The sequence below is a fragment of the Propithecus coquereli genome, unplaced genomic scaffold, assembly GCF_000956105.1.
Source record: "Propithecus coquereli isolate 6110/MARCELLA unplaced genomic scaffold, Pcoq_1.0 Scaffold113, whole genome shotgun sequence".
In the NCBI taxonomy this organism is placed as follows: Eukaryota; Metazoa; Chordata; class Mammalia; order Primates; family Indriidae; genus Propithecus; species Propithecus coquereli.
The window spans coordinates 4,931,362-4,948,378 of NW_012135303.1; the positions used below are offsets into that span (position 1 = coordinate 4,931,362).

Consider the following 17,017-nt stretch of genomic DNA (forward strand, 5'->3'; position numbering starts at 1 on the left):
TAAAATAAAATAAAATAAGTACTCAGAGCAGCTGGAGAAGAGAGGTAATTTGAGGTCATTGCCACACTTTGTCAATCAGTGTGTGAGTCACTCAGATGGAAGGTGCACAGAGGCCGCAGAGGACGAGTTGATTCTAAAATGCAAGAGAATAAGACGGAGTGGTCTTCTCTGAGCAGCTAAGTAATGCCCTCAGACAGGGATTGGCAAACTGTTTACTACAACCCCCACGAGCCGAGCGTGGCCCACTGCATTTCTGAATTATCCAGGGCTGCCTCTGTGCAGCAGTAGCAGAGCTGGGCAGTTACACAGACGCCCTAAGCCCGTAATGCTTAAGCTATTTACTAGCTGGCCCTGCAGAGATAAAGTCTCCTGACCCTGGCTCTAGAGAATAGGCCTGGAAGTTGGGTGTACTTACAAGTAGTGGGGTGACTTGCTTAAGAAGAGATTGGAAAAGTCATATAACTATAAAATAACAATAATAATAACACCTTTCATTCTTTAACTTCTCTAAGTACTCAAACATATTCTTGGAGTTGCTCTGAATAATTTGTTCGGTTATAACCTGATCGAACAGAGAAGGGGTCCAGTGACATCCAGACGCCACGACGAGGGTAGGGAGGTAAACGACACTTGGCCTCAGAGTGCCTGTGAGGGGCTGGATGACAACTGAAGGAGATGGTTTTCTCTCAAGTTCCTGGTGTCTTCTGCACCCTTAGGATCTTATATGTAGCAGCTGGTTTAAAATTCATGAATTTTACATTAGGCTAGTGTTAAGCTTAATCCTTAGTTTTACACAGCTCCACAGTGTCTGCTAAAAAGCACATCAATGTCAAAGTAAGGAATTGGAAGAGGAAAAATATGCAGAAGATGTGATTGAATTCTAGAATCGTGGGAGGTCAATGAAATATAGGGAACATGCTACATGAGCCTGGGCATTGCAGATGTGTGTTTTCTTTCTCCTACGTGTCTTCTCTCTCTTTTGGTATTAGCACCTCGACTTTCCTCTGGGGAGCCATGGCTCCTCCACTTTCAGCGCATGGGACTGAGGTGCGGCTCACCCAGCTGCTAACTCTGTGGTAAGCGCGCACGTGACCCCTGCCTGGCTGCTGGGAAGATTCTGTCCCTCTTGCCAGAGTGACTGGTTTTGGGACAGATAGGGGACTGAACCCAGCCAATGGAATGAGGCCTTGGACTTTTGCTGGAACTATGGAGACAAAGCTCTCTCTCAGATCTTAGGGACTAAGGACTATGTAAATTGGGAGCAGCAGGTGGTTGGGGGGAGGTCACCTCTGCTGCCACATGGAGAGATGCTGCCTGAGAATGAAGCCAAGAATAAGCAGAATAAGGAGACTGTGGGAGACAATGAGAGAGGAATGGGGAGGAGAGAGAGAGACAGAAATTGAGTCCTGATAATATAATTTGGGTTTAGAACCAAATTTGCCTGAAGGAACCTTCTGGAATTTTCCTGTACGTCAGCCAATAAATTCTCTTTTCTCTTTCACTAGTGTGACTTGGTTTCTGTCACTTGAAACTGAAAGAGTCCTAACTGATACACCAAGAACATTTTTCTACTCATAATAACTAAACCATTACTAACAGATACTTAATTTCAACTGTGGACATGAACAAACGTACAGGGCTTCAAGAAATGTCTTCCATCAGAATCAGTTTCAGGGCAGGGCACAGTGACCAAAACCTTATTAATGCACCGTTTTTTAATTCTAGTCTTGAAGATACACAAGGATGGGATTCTATCACTAAGCTTAGGTAAGATGTTTCTGAGTTTTGTTAAGGGAATTTTTCTTATTTTATAATTATAATGCCGGAAAATATTTTGTTTTCTTAGTAGCACTCATGATATTAGCCTTCCAGGGATCTGTCAAAAATATTATTTTTGAAGTTTTGTTCTATATCATTCATATACTTTTGGGCCAACATTAAACTCTAATGAACTATGTCTATCAGGTTTTTTTTTATCCAAATACTTTATCTTCTTTTTTATTCCCAAGATATATGCTTCTGCCTGCAGGGCTTTAAAAAATCTGCTGGAGAGTTATTCTGTCATGTTTATGTATTAAATAAATAACATTTTCCATCTGATGCTTTTACCTATCTGAACAGCTCAAGCACCATAAATTTACAGTTCATTTATAGTTCCTAAGTCGAATAACTCACCAGTTGTGTAATTCAGCAAAGGCAGCTTTGATCTTCTTCACGGAACTATCCACTTCTTCCTTGATCATGACGCGGTATCTAGTTAGAGAAACAGTGCAGCGTTGCAAATCCTTCACTGATTTCTCAATATTTGGGCCTAAAATTAATGTTAAGAAAAAAAATCGTTAACTTGACCACTCTATCCTTTATTGCAAGCTAAACAACAAAACAAAGCAACTAACCTACCAATAAGAGATTCATCTGTTTTTCTTCTTTTTTAAACCAACCATAAGAAGCACTGGATCTTTGGTTTTTCAATGAAAAAAAAAAGAGTTCTGTCAGCAGGATGTTTATAACCCAGAGTGAGTGGTCCGTATGGCACCTGAGACTGCTATGATTTCACCAGTGGGGTCTCTGGCTGGGCCATGTGGGGAACGCTTGTCTCCTGTGCTCTTTGGAAAGAGGCTCTGATCATTATGTTCTATCACAAACGGCAGCGTCTTAGAATCTGATATGTCTGAAGACCATTTGTGCTGCTGGCTCTCTCTATAAACACCACTTTGTGTGGTTAAAAGCCAGCAGGGCTTTTGGAACAAGAAAATGACACAGAGATTGGGAGAGGTACAAATGAGCTAGAGGGGGGACGGTGCGTCGGTGCCAGGTATGCTGGCGCTGGCCCCGTCACCCTGAGCCAGGCCTGTAATTACAGCAGCAGCTCTGTGGGTGCCCATCTCGCCTGATTTCCTGAAAGTGTCAGCAGGGTCTGCAGATAGCGCATAGCAAATAGGCAGATTGTATTTATCCCAATAAGAGCATGTTTCTTAGAGGAAAGAAAACCCCCTTAAGAAAAGTGAGAAAGTCTATCAAACCAAAGCCAAGGAAATCAGGTACAACTGAGGCGGAATGAGAAGAATATTATTCAATCTTCTGGGAATCAAAAAGGAAGTGATTTAGTCCCTTTCACTTTTAATACCAGTTATGTATCAAGTATATCAAAGCTCAAAAAATCATAAAAATCCAGCATGTCAAATATAAAACGCTTTTTCGGTGTTACATTGAGAGTTCTAACATGGAATTGAATTTACATGGGGAAGACCATATCCAAAGCACACAGGCCAGCCTCCAGGCTCATCTTCATTCAATGCAAGTCAAGAAAGTGTACATATAAGGGAAACATTAGTCTCTTTCAGCATTCACATTTTTAAAAGAGCTCCTGTATGAACACTTGCTTTATAAAATATTAGGGTAGAAGGTATTTGTTTATCCATGCCTACAAAGAGAAGAATGGCCACAGAGGGGCAGAGAAAGGGGATGTAATTCCACTTAAATATTCAAGACCTTTGATTACACGGGAGGAATCACATCTGCCTTTCAATCTATGTGGGTCACAGAAAGAAATGCAATTTCGTGTGCATCTCTCTTCACTAAGCAGCATCTTTTGGAAAGTTCTGTCATTCTGGCACTTCTCTGTGTGTGCAAAATATGTTGAATCATTTGTGCAAAAGAAATCACTTTACCTCTTTTCTTTGCCAACTCATCTGGCTTTATTTCAAGATGAGCTGCGGGGGCATTGGACTTAACAGGAGATGTTTTTGCCTTAGGCTTGCTTGGGTTACAAGGCTGCTCAGCTGACCACTGTAGGCCATCTGACCTCTCTGTTGTTCCATGTATAGGTTTGGGGTTCCCATCTAAGGACAGTTTCTGTTGCAGTAGTCTGTTGCCTTCTGTAAGAAAACACCAAATAATGACTGTGAAGTGATAAACTAAAAACACTGATGATAAAGTGATGAGGGATACCAAGATTTTTGTTTTTGTTTACATGCTGGCAGTAATGCCTTTCACTGCAAACAGTCAAGAAACTGTTTTAATAGAATCCCAGAAGATTAGAGGATATACTAGAAAGGGCCTTGCACTTTGAGTGAGAAGCCCTGGGCGTGTGAATCGCTTGCAGAGTAACCCTGGGCCAGCCACTACACATCTCTGAGCCTCAGTTTCTTCACCCAAAACTATCCAGGAAGGTTATTAAGGGGCTTATAGGAGATAAGCAGGGTTTCCCCCCACCTATTCTAGTAAAGGCTTAGGAGTCTTTAAGTATGATTTCATATTGAAGCTCTAAAAACGTAGCCCTTCCATCTCCAAGTGCTACATTAATGTCTTGTGGTATTTTATTCTGAATTAATGAAGGCAGAGGAGTGATTGGAGATAGGGCAAGAATGAAGTGACAACAGGTACTATAATCACTGCATCTAATTTATGGAGGGCTTAAATCAGGAAATATCTCAACTATATTTAAAATCCAGGGAGTCAGATTCTCTCTGGAGCTTTAATAGATGTGGCAATAAATTAGCAGCATGTTGCTTTCGGCATCTTTTAAAGGCAGATTCCTATTTAGTTATTGCTGGTATAAATTAAATGGCACCTTAGTGGCCTGAAAAGGAAATGTATCACCCTTAACATCTTACTACCAGAGAGATTTGGGTGTGAGAAAAGGGAGGCCAGTGTGCTTTTGAAGGCTAGGTTCTTGGAGAAAGCTCGAAGGGTGCAGTTTGGATCAGGGAGACCCAAGTTCTGACATTCTCCATGTCCTGGATGACTTTGTGGGAATGTCTTCACTTTTCTGGCTTGCACTCAAACAGAGCACAGTCATCTGGGGAAGCCCAGCCCCCTTTTCAGATGGTCACACCCATCCCCGCTTCTCTCTACTCCCATGGTGCCTCTTAAAAACTTCACACATTATATTTTAACACAAGGCTTCCATGTCTGCCCCTCACCCCTGCCCTGCAGAGGCCATGACCTTGTCAAGGGCAGACACTGAGTCCAATTCATTTTTGAAGCCCCAGTACTTGTGTCTGGCTCAGTGGCTTTCTGTAAAATTATGATTGAATTAAAGTACACTCAAAATGATTTCATAGAAAAAAATAAGAAACAATGAACACCTTTCCTGACACTGTCACAAATATTAGAGACTACACTTGAGGCAAGTACAAAAGAATATGATCTGAGTCCTAATCAACTTGATTTTAGACATTAGCCCATTTATGATCAATATCATTTGACTCTAGTTGAATCCATCATTCATAAGGTATTATGTATATCAAGAAAGCACAACATACTTTTTATGAGCTGAATGATGAGTACCCTTAAAAATTTACTTACAGTACACAATGAAATGTTCAGCAAAGTAGTAAACAAAGTAAGTACTAAAAACAGCATTTCCTCTAGTAATAATACAGATTCAAATGGTAGTATGCAATTTTATCTTTAGTAATGCTAAAGTGGAACTTCATCACATCAGGGCAGTTGTTGTCAAACTTCCATGTGAAATGAGTCTCCCTTGGTACTCATTACACATGCAAATTCCCAAACACCACCTCCAGGGATCCCAGTTCCGTAGCAGGCCCAGGATTCTGCTCCTCAGGTGATTCTGTTGAAGTGGAGATAGGTGGTACCAGCCACCCTGAGAAACCCTACTGTAAAAGATGAAAAACTAATTTTATAATGAATCTCTAAATGTTTGTGTTAAAACAGTGATTAAGTCCAAGCTGGTTCCAACTCACTCCCTCTTTAAATCCCAGTTGAGATTCATCTTGATGAGACATCATAAATTGAGAATTTAAAACACAGCTCTCTGTGCACAGTGTAGTAAATTAGTCATATTCTTGAAAATAAGGGGACTTATGTTATAACCTAAGGGACCTTAGAATATAGGGAAAAATTATTTTGTTGAAATGTAAAGGAATTGTAAATGAAAGACAAGCATGCAAATGAGCATGGACTCATTAACCCAGAGCTGAAAATATTTTGTGTACTGGAGATCTCATATGTGGGCTGTTGGTTCATTTCATCATTCATCCAACAAATATTAATTGAGAAACGCAAGTAGCAGTATTTTTTTTAGGGTCCTGAGAAGCTGTCTCATTATTGGTGGAATCATTGAACACTGGAAAGGTTTAAAATTCTCAAAGACCACTTGGATATATTTGCACACTGGCTGAACAGATCTGTCTCCAAATACAGGAAAACTCTGGGTCTCTTTCAGATGAAAACCGGTGGAGAGCCATACAGCTATAGCAGAATTAGGTCCATCTTGACCACAAATCTTGATACTTCCAGCAAAAGAATAATGGGAGTTCTTTCCTGGATACAGTGACTTTCCTCTAACATTACAGGCCAGAAGTAGCATCAGTTCTCTATTTCTCTGGAATCCACCTGTAAACTGCAATAGACAGTAGCTCAGTGGGAGCTGATTCACATAAACCTGCACTGTCCCGTAAGGTGCCCACTGACCCGCATGGCTATTGAACACTTGAAATGTGGCTTGTCCAAACTGAGATACACTGTTACTGTAAAATATACACTGAAATTTGAAGACTTAGTGAAAAAGAAAGAATTATCACTTGTTTCTTTATACTTCTTAAATGTAGCTACTAGAGAATATGAAATTATGTATGTAGCTTGCATTATATTTCTGTTGGATAACACTAATATAAAACACAAGGAGCATGAGATTGGTGGTCTACGATGTGCAATCACTACTAATTTATATTCCAGTATTTATTCTAGTGAGGTCTTAAAATATCTTTGGTAATTTTCACCTGAGAAAAGTGGTGACACAGTGATGTATGTCCTGTTAATCATTATCGTGTATGCTTGGTACCTAGTAGGTACATGACAAATATTGAATGAATGAATGAATCATCATTGCTTCAGTACTGTGCGTGTCTACGGAGGTAGCCTAGTTTGATGTGAGCTCTGGTTGTGTCTTTATCTAATATTCATCAAATATATGAACCATAGTAGCCACATCTTGGAAAAAAAAGTTATCTCTGGCAACTCCCAATCTGCCTATATTTCAATAAAAATTAAATATATTTTAATTTAATCCTTGTCTATGTATCTAAAAATGAACTCCTAGAAGCTTGTGTTTTTGAATTTATTACCTGAGCCTTCCTTTTATTAAAAATACTTATCAAATCCCAACTACTTATCAAATCCCAAACACTTATCAAATCCCAATATTTATAGATAAAATATAACTTTCTGATTTAATTGGACTCAACAAACACATATGGAGTGTTAACGATGTGTTAGCTCTGACTTATTTATAGCACATAAATGAGACATAGTGTCTCTGACCTTAATGACTAGTACACAAAACGTGAAAAATTAATAGAAGACTACAACATAGTAAATCTGAGTTGACCTTTCCCATTGAATTGTCTTGGTACCTTTGTTCAAAATTAATTGACTACATGTGTGAGTTTACTTCTGGATTCTATTCTATTCCACTGAGCTAGTTGTCAGTCCTCACACCACAACCACACTGTCTTGCCTACTGTTAATATATAACGAGTCTTAATATCAGGTAATGCATGTCCTCCAACTTTGCTTTTCTTTTTCAAGATTGTTTTGACTATCTTAGGTCCTTTGCATTTCAATATAAATTTAAGAATTAACTTGCCTATTTCAACAAAAATCTTATGGGATTTTGATCAGACTTGTGTTGAATCTATAAATCAACCTGGGGATAAGGTGTGTCTTGACAATACCTGTATTGTATCTTTTGACACTTGAACATGACATATCATGCCATTTATTTAGGTTTTCTTTAATTTGCCTCAGCCTCATTTTATAGTTTTTGGTGTCTTATGTATCTACAGTTAGATTTATTCCTGGGTATTTTAAACTTTTTGTGTTATTGTATATAATATTTTTAAAAATTTCAATTCCCAAATTTTGGTTGCTAAAGTGCAGAAATACAATTGATTTTTCACATATTGAACTTGTATTTAGAGACCTTGCTAATATCCTTAATAGTTCTGGTAGTTTTATTTATTTATTTATTTTGGTAGATTTCTTAGATTTCTATCTTTCTACATAAACAATAATGACATCTGTAATGAAATTTAACTTCTTCCTTTCCAATCTTTCCTTGCCTTATTGGACTGGCTAGAAATCCTAGTACAAATGTAGACTAAGCATCCTTGCATTGTTCTTGATCTTAGGGAAACTGCATTCAATATTCCATTAAGTATTACATTAGCTGTAGAGTTTCCATATATTTATTAGACTCAAGGAGTTCTCTTGCATTCCTATTTTTCTGATAGTTTTTATTTTGTCAAGTGATTTGTTTTACCTATTGACATGATCATATCATTGTTCTCCTTTATTTTGTTAATTAATAAAATAGGTTGATTGATTTTCGAATATTAAACCAATGTTGCATTGCTGAGATTAATACACTCGGTCATGGTGTGCTATCCTTTTTATATATTGTTTACTTCATTTGATAATGTTTTGTTGAGGGTTTTTGCTTCTTTACTCCTTAATAATATTGTTCTGTAATTTTCTTTTCTTGTAATGACTTTGTGAGGTTTTGATAAGGGTTATGCTGGCCTCATAATATGAGTTGGCAAGTATTCCCTTCTTTCTATTTTCTGAAACTGTTTAAGATTGCTTTTATCTTTCTTCCTTAAATGTTCATTAGAATTCACTAATGAAGTCATCTTCTGGAGATTTTAATTATGAATTTCTTTGCTAGGTAGAGGGCTATTCAGATTTTCTATTTCTTCTTCTGTGTGTTCTGGTAAGTTGTGCTTTTAAAGGAATTTTTCCATCATATTTAAGTTGGATTTATTGGCATAAAGTAGTTTACTATCCTGTTGTTAGCCTTTATATAAATGAAAGGTCAGGGCCACTTTCATTCCTGATATTGGAAACTGGCTTACTATATTTTCATTGTGATTCAGTTCAAAAATTTTCTAATATCTCTTATGAATTTTTTCTTTCATCAATGAATTATTTAGAAGGTTGATTAATTTCTAAATTTTTGGAGATTTTTTTAGTTATCTTATGGCTTCTAATTGTTAATTTAATTCTATTGTGGTCAGATACCACAGTCTAAAAATTCAATATTTTAAAATTTATTTAAAGTTTATTTCATGGTCCTGTGACTGGTCTATTTTGGTAAAAATGCCATGTTTTTTTGAAGTTGTTGGGTATAGTGTCCTATAAATGCCAATTGCATCAAGTTGGTTGATAGCATTGTTCAAATCTTCTATGTTCTTACTGATTTTGAATCTACTTGTTCTATCAGTTACTAAGAACATGATATTAAAATCTATGACTATTGCAGATTTGTCTCTTTTTTAGTTCTATCAATTGCTGCTTAGTGGATTTTGGAGCTCTGTCATTAGGTGCATATAAATTTAGAATTGTTATCCCTTTTTTTTTCCCAAGACAGAGTCTCGATCTGTCACCTCAGGTAGAGCGCAGTGGCGTCACTGTCATTGTAGCTCACTGCAACCTCAAAACCCTGAGCTCAAGTGATCCTCCTGCCTCAGCCTCCCAAGTAACTGGGATTACAGGTGCACATCACCATGCCCAGCTAATTTTTCTATTTTTAGTAGAGACGGGTCTTGCTTTTGCTTAAGCTGATCTACAACTCCTGAGCTCAAGCGATCCTCCCACCTTGGCACTCCCAGAGTGCAAGGTTATGGGCAGGAGCCACTGTGCCCAGCCTTGTTATGTCTTTTTGATGAATCAACCTATATATCATTATGAAATGACCCTCAGTATCTCTGGCAATATTTCTTGTAGTAAAATTTTCTTTGCCCAGTGTTAACACAGCCACACCAACTTTATTATACTTTTTGTTTGGAGAGTATATCTTTCCTATCCTTTAACTTTTGGCCTGTCTCTGTCTTTATATCTAAAGTACATTTCTTAGAATAATTGTACATAGCTAGGTCTTTTTATCCAGTCTGTTAATCTCTGATTTTTAATTAGAATTTTTAGTCCATTAACATTTAATGCAAGTATTGGTATTACTGGATTATATTTACTATTTTGAGTTATATCTTATTCTAAAAAATTTTTTTAATTTTTTGTTTTAGAGGTTGTTCTAAGGATTACAAGACTGTATCGTTAATTTATCACAGGGTTCTTTGAGTCAATATTGTGCTGCTTCATATATAATGTAAGAACCCATACAATATTATAATTCTACTTACCCACTCCTGTCAATTGTATACTTATGGTCATATATATTTTACTTTTACATTTGTTGTAAACCCCACAATACACTGTTATTTTTGCCTTAACCAGTCATTTGTCTTTTAAACAAATTAAGAAAAGAAAAAATCTTTTATCCACATATTTACTATTTCAGTGCTTTTCATTTCTTCCTGCAGATTCAAATTTCAATCTAAAATTTACTTTCAATCTAAAGAATATCCTTTAGCTTGTTTTCTGTTGCAAGTCTGCTAGTGATGAATTCTTTCAGCTTTTATATGAGAATATCTTTGTTTTACCATCATTTTTGAAGGATATTTTCTCTAGATACACAGTTCTGTATTGGCAGTTCCTCCCCATTACATTATAGATTTCATTCTATTGTCCTCTGGTGTATACTGTTTTGATGATAGGTCAACATTTACTCTTTCTTATTGTTGTTCTTCTGTTTACAATATGTCTTTTCCCCTCCTCTGGCTGCTTTTAAGATTTTCTCTTCATTTTTGACTTCCAGTAGTTTGACTATGATGTGATTTCTTATGATTTATCCTGCTTGAATTTTGCTGAAGTTCTTGGATATGTGGGTAGTTGTTTTTCATCCCAATTTGGAAAAATTTTGACCATTATTTCTTCATTTCCTCTTTGCTCTCCTTCTGAGACTCCAATTACACATATGTGAGACTGCTTGATACTGTCCCTTAAGTCACTGAGACCCTGGCTTTGTTTGTTTTAATCTTTTAATTTTTTATTTCTTTTCTCTCTGTTCTTCAGTTTGAATAGTTTCTTTTCACCTGTCTTCAAGTTGACTGATCCTTTCTTCTTTATTGTCCAAACTACTGTTAGGCACATCTGATGACTTAAAAAAAAAATCAGATGTTGTACTAATTTTAAGTTCTATGGTTTCCATTTCTTTCTTTTCTTCAGTCCTGAAATTCTCCTTCTCTTAATCTATTATATCCATCCTTTTTTTTTTTTCTGTAACATTCTTAACATATTTATAATCAGCAATCCTTGTCTGCTAATTCCAACTTTTGGGTTATCAACGGTCTGTTTCCAATGACTAAACTTTCTCTTCATTATAGGTCATATTTTCCTGCTTCTTCCCATGTCTACTAATTTTTTAAATTGGGTACTGAACATTGTAGATGATACATTGAAGAACTCTGTATCTTTTGATTTTCCTCCAAAGAGTTTTGACTTTTGTTGTACAGGTTATTAAAGTAGCAGTAGATCACTCCCCACTCTCTTCCCCCATTTTGCTCAAAACAAACTCATAATCTCCCTTCCCAGTCTTGGCTGTCTTTAGCATTCCTGATCCTAGTGTACCATCTATGCAAAGGTGCAAGCCAGAAATCTGGGCATCAGTCACAACATCTCCCTCTCTCTCACTTCCCATATCCAGCCCATCACCACATCCTATTGCTCAAAACAAACTCATGATCTCCCTTCCCAGTCTTGGCTGACTTTTAGTCTTCCTGTTTTGCCTTAAAGATAAATGTTAGGTATCTAACGGAACAAGTTGGGGGGTAGAAGAGGTGGGAAGGGGCTAGTAGATTGTTCCTTAAAATACCTTCATTAAATTTCCCTGCTTTATACCTCTCTTCTTAAGCTTGCCCTCTATCCTCTCTGCTGAATCTAGAGCTTCCCCAGTTTCTGCTGGGCAGTCATCCTCCTCCCAGCCAAAGCTCCCTCCCTCTGCATTGTATGCTGCAGTTCCCATACTCTGATTCATCAGTCAATCCTCTTCCATCTACTTTCCCTCTTATAGAAATCAATGCCCTCTTGTTCATTTTCTTCATTATTATGGATTTCTACATTTAAAAATTCTTTTACTAAAAATTCATGGGGTTTGTGACGAAGAAGGTATAAATTCATGCCCTTCTTTTTCTTGCAAAGTTCTTGACATGCTTTGCCAAATTATTTTTCAGTCAAGTTGTGCCCATTTACACTCAGCTGCATTGTGTGTAATTGTTCTCACATCTAACTCTTGCCAACACGAAAAACCACCAACTTTCTTGTCACTGAATCTTGGTATCAATATACATACTTTACTTGTCTTTGATTTGATTTATTTCACACAATCAATGAGCTGTGCTGGTTGCTTTTGTTAACAGCACCAAAGAAAACAAACTCTCTTCTTGGGAGAAATATATGAACTTGGATTCAAGGATTTTCATAGCATATGTATAGCCAGGTATATATTCAAATGTGAAAGTTTCTGAAAACTCTTTTTTCTATTTAGTTTTTACTTTTTAGTGAAAGCTTGATGTACTTTTAAGTAGAATGAAGTACGCAGCATAGATTTCAAATCTAATTTCAAGGAATGTATTAAATATAGAGTAGTTCTAAAATAATTCTTTTAGCCCATTGAGTTAAGATGGTGTCCTGGTCCCCTATACACATGTACTTTCAGTAAAGCACATCATCTGGTCACAAGTAACTTAAATATTGTAAAGTAGGTCTATCTGGAAAAAATTGATACATGTTGCCCTCCCTCCTCTCCCACCACTAGCAGTGGCTTGGAGCAGCTCCGTCTATGCACACCCTCAGGCAATGGCAGCCTCTTGACAGAACAGCTCAGTCCACGCCCTTTGACAAGGCTCTTCACCACCACAAGGCTGCATGTTCCTCTCGTAGCCACACACCTTCCGGGATGAGGTCAGAATCTCAGTCTTGGGTTGGTGGCTTCTCCCAGTCCTTAGTTTCTTTATTGTCTAATTTTCCTCAACATAGAAATAGATAGTAACTGCTCGCTTGCCATGTCTAGACATCTTATGGTCCTCATTCACCCCTTTTAGTAGTTAATCACCTCCCACTGTTTTAGTTAACAATTCTTTATACTACATTTCTCCCATTCAGATAACCAGTATGGGCTTCTGTCTCCTGACTTGACCTTGACGGATACCCATGGCCTGTATGAGGGGCTGAACTCAAGAGACCAATATGGCGAGAATAGAGAGAGCAAAAAGGGGTGCGCCTTGCAGTGGGGCTGGAGCAGGACGCAGTGGCCAGACTCTGCTGGGCCAGGAGGCCAGAGCAAGGCTTTTGGTCTTTATCATAAGAGGTCAGATTTGTGTTTTGAAAAGATTACAGGACAGAGAACGATTTAGAGGAACAAGGGCAGCTCGGAGATGAATGAGTGGACCACTGCAGCAGCACAGGCAAGTGAGGATGGTGGTTTCAGTGGCAAGGCAGAGGTAGAGACTGTGAGAATGGATGGATTCTAGAAATACATGGAAATGAGAATCAACAGGACACGGTGATGGGCTGGATGAGGTGGGTGAGAGAGAGGGAGGTGTTGTGACTGATGCCCAGATTTCTGGCTTGCACAATTGCATAAGTGGTGCACTAGGATCAGGAACGCTAAAGACAGCCAAGACTGGGAAGGGAAACCATGAGTTTATTCGGAGCATGAGTTTGTTGAAGTGCATTAAAATCTCAAATAAGACTCTGGAGTTCAGAGTACAAGCCTGGGCTGGGAAGATGAGTTTGTGAGCCATCTTACATGATTAAAGCTTGGGTATAGTTGAAATGATCTAAAGAGAGCGTATAGCTTTAGAAGATGAAGGACTTGGGACTAATCAAGCCTTGATGAGCTTCAACAACTGAACAGCCGGGTAAAGAAGAATGACCCTCAAAGGAAACAGACATGAAGCAATAAAGACGGAGGGGGAAAATTATGAGAGTGCCATGTTGTAGAAACCAAAGGAAAAAGATAGAGTAGTTAAGGGTAGACTGGTCAACAACATTGAATACTGCTGAAAGGAAAAGAAAAAGTGAGGGTCGAAAAATGTCTGCTGGATTCAGTAACACGGAGGCCACTGGTACACTGAGAGGGAGCAGTTTCTCTGGAGAGATGGGGCTGTGAACCATAACCAATAGGTGACAAGTGAGAGGGAGGTGAAGAAATGGGGACAGTGAGTAAAGATACTCTATTAAGATGTTACAGAATGATGGTCTAGTGCAGAAGCCTCAAGAAAACTCTTTTCACATGACAGTTACATATACCTTGATTTGCAAGTTTCATCATTCTTCTATCTCTACATGACAGGGTGATTAGCAATTATTCAGGGGAACCAATAACTTTGGAACAGAGACCAAAACAGATAGGTTTATGAGCAGATATCACGTGAGTTCTGCCTCTTCATAATTTCTTTATCAAATACAGATAGACTTTATTATCTCATTCAAATCCTGTGAAGCTTATCAGGTCAGAGGACATGAAGCTGGTGACTTTCTGAATGCAATCAAATCTTTTAGTTTTGTTTACGTTGTATTTACAAGATCTCATATGTCATTAATACGTTTATAGGTTTATGTATATTAAAAGGTAATAGATAATAAAGTCAATGGATTAAGCCGTCAATGATGCAAGGTAGGCCTGCTAACTTGATTTGTTTCACTGTCTTATTTCCCTGCAAAACAGGTTTAATTTTCATTGCATTTTAATAGAGCCACTTAAATCTTTGTTCAAAAATATTAAAATTTTTTTTGAAAGTCTTTGATCTTTGTAAGGAGTGGATTCCATTTAATTAAAGTCCATTTGTAACTGAAATCACCATAACGAAGTGTGGGTGGGAAGTTATAAAGGTATCAGCCGTTCATAGATGAGCAGTTTTGTGTTTTTGCCGTTTAGTTGCAGCAGAAGTAGTTTTTGAATGAGAAAGAGAAGGGCCCTGGGTGTCACTCTGCCCGGGTGACAGAAAAATACCCGAGGGGTTTTATATTTCCTCTGCCCTAATGTCACTACATCCAGTGTCTCTGCCTCTTTCTGCTTTGTCATACACAGAGAAAGGAAGCAGGGCTCTAAGTCATTGGAAATGTAATCTAAGGCTGCTCTTAATATTCCCTGAACAGTTCAGACACAGTTGAAGCTGAGGTTGAGGCTCAGCCACACAGAACTATATTTAGGAGTTAACGCCAAGTATTTAGATGCTAAAATAATAATTCAAGAGGAGTGAGACTAGCAATTATCTGCTTTAAAATACAAACTTTAAAAATGCATGTTCATATAATAGTACTTAACACCAGCTAAATGTATTCATAATTAGTATTATATCACTAATTTTAAAAAATAGTAAAAACCTACGGTTATAATTCTATAAGGCTTCAGCTGAGGTTCTTAATAAAAGTTTAAATGAAACATGGGCTGTTCAGATCACTATAACCTGGTGTGAGAGAACCTAAACTGAAGCATCTGGATCTCAGCTTAAATGTCACCTCTCCAGACACTTATGTCACAGCAGGACCTTAACAGAAGTTGCTGCACACATAGAGTCCCCGGTTACCCTTTTATATGCGGCCTTTATAACATTTATCATAGTCTATAATTATCTTGGTAACTTAGTTATATTCTGGCTTAGGGGCCATCTCTTCTCCCTATCCCCAAAAGAATGTAAACTCCATGAGAGCAAAAACTGTGTCTTGTTCATTTCCTGTAGAAGAATTCCTGGTACATGTTAGATGCTTTAAAATATTTACTTGGTGGATAAATAAATGATATGAGGGTTCACTCTACACCAGATGCTGTGCTAATCACTTTACGTATCTCATTTACTTCTCACCACAATCTTGTAAAGTGGAGTTATAGTTTTTATTTTGCAGATGAGGAAAGTGAGACACAGACTGGTTAATGTGTCCAGGGTCACATACCTAGTAAGTGATGAGGCCAAGATTTGAATCCAAACAGGTCTAAAGCTAAAGCCCTGGTTCTTAGTTATGATATTATATTGCTTCCATTTGAGAGCTGGCGCTGCTGCAATCCTAGAATATACACGTTTGGCTTTATGATTAAAGCTTTAAGCTATCTGCTTTCTTCATGTTGAGCTTTTCTAATCCTCTGGTCCAATATAGGGCTTAGAGGAGCAGGGGATGTAATCTTGAGGCTAGGGCCACATGCATGAAAAACATGAAAAAAATCTGCTTGGAAACCCCGAGGGGAACCTCACACTATAAAAATATTGTGAAGCAGTGGAGGGATGTTCTTCAGTTGTTGTTAATGCTGTTTTTACAGGAAGCACAAATGAGGGACAAGCAACTAGCATCCTAAAATACCAGGGCTCTTTCTCTCACATTGGTTCTCTTCACTTTGAGGATGAGCAAGCAGCCTGTGCTGGTGCCACGCTGGAGCACAGAATCTGCCTTGTAGAGGTAGCACGACAGGGCTGTTCCTGCTCTGCATAACAGGGCAGGCTGCAAAGTCCGGCATGTGAAGGTTGGCAAACACAGCATGGAGCCTTCTGTTTGAGACAAGCAACAGGGGACAGAGGACGTGCTTCCCAGGGTGCTTCACAACGTGAGGGGCTACAGGGGCCAGCTGCCGGGGCCAGCAAGAGGAACTGCAGAAAGGGAAAGCCCTGCCCCAAGGTTTGCCTCGTGCAGCTGTGGGTGGCCCACAGTCCTGCTCCTTTCCTAGCTAGTGCACATCGTGTCCAGCGGGAGAAAGGCAATAGAGGAATCTGAGTTCCTATTGTGGCCTACATGGAAACAAGCACCGATATAGTTCACTAATATGAGCCTCAGGAAACAAAGAGCAGGAAGAACATTTGGGGAAATTGGATCCTAAGGTCCTAATGTGCTTTAGAGATTTAGACAGGGTCTTGCAAAACAACATCCTTGGCACTTCTTTTGGTAAAAATAAATTTTGATCTACTCCTTGCCTGACCTTGTATTTGAACCCAGGATGATTTTGATTTGATTATGTAAAAGAGCCAATTTGAGCTGGTCTTAAAAATTCAGAAATACAGAAAAAACTACTCTCAGGCTTAAAACATACTCCTAAACTTCTAAGCTATATGCTGACACACAGCATTGTCCCACTTGACAGTGCTATATTTACAGCCTGAAATGA

At 38.3% G+C, this 17,017-nt stretch overlaps 1 protein-coding gene across 5 annotated transcripts in view; it reads right to left on the reverse strand.

The window, feature by feature from the left end:
- The window catches only part of SPATS2L (spermatogenesis associated, serine-rich 2-like), a 167,209-nt gene that overhangs the window by 43,058 nt on the left and 107,134 nt on the right, over nt 1–17,017 (reverse strand). For 4 of the 5 annotated variants that reach the window (XM_012655407.1, XM_012655422.1, XM_012655430.1 and 1 more), the window contains 2 exons: nt 3,672–3,878; nt 2,176–2,311 (listed from right to left, as the gene is read on the reverse strand). In XM_012655407.1, the coding sequence (XP_012510861.1) occupies nt 2,176–2,311; nt 3,672–3,878 (343 nt within the window). The remainder of the gene's footprint in view (nt 1–2,175; nt 2,312–3,671; nt 3,879–17,017) is intronic. The other variant, XM_012655439.1, reaches the window with a different exon arrangement.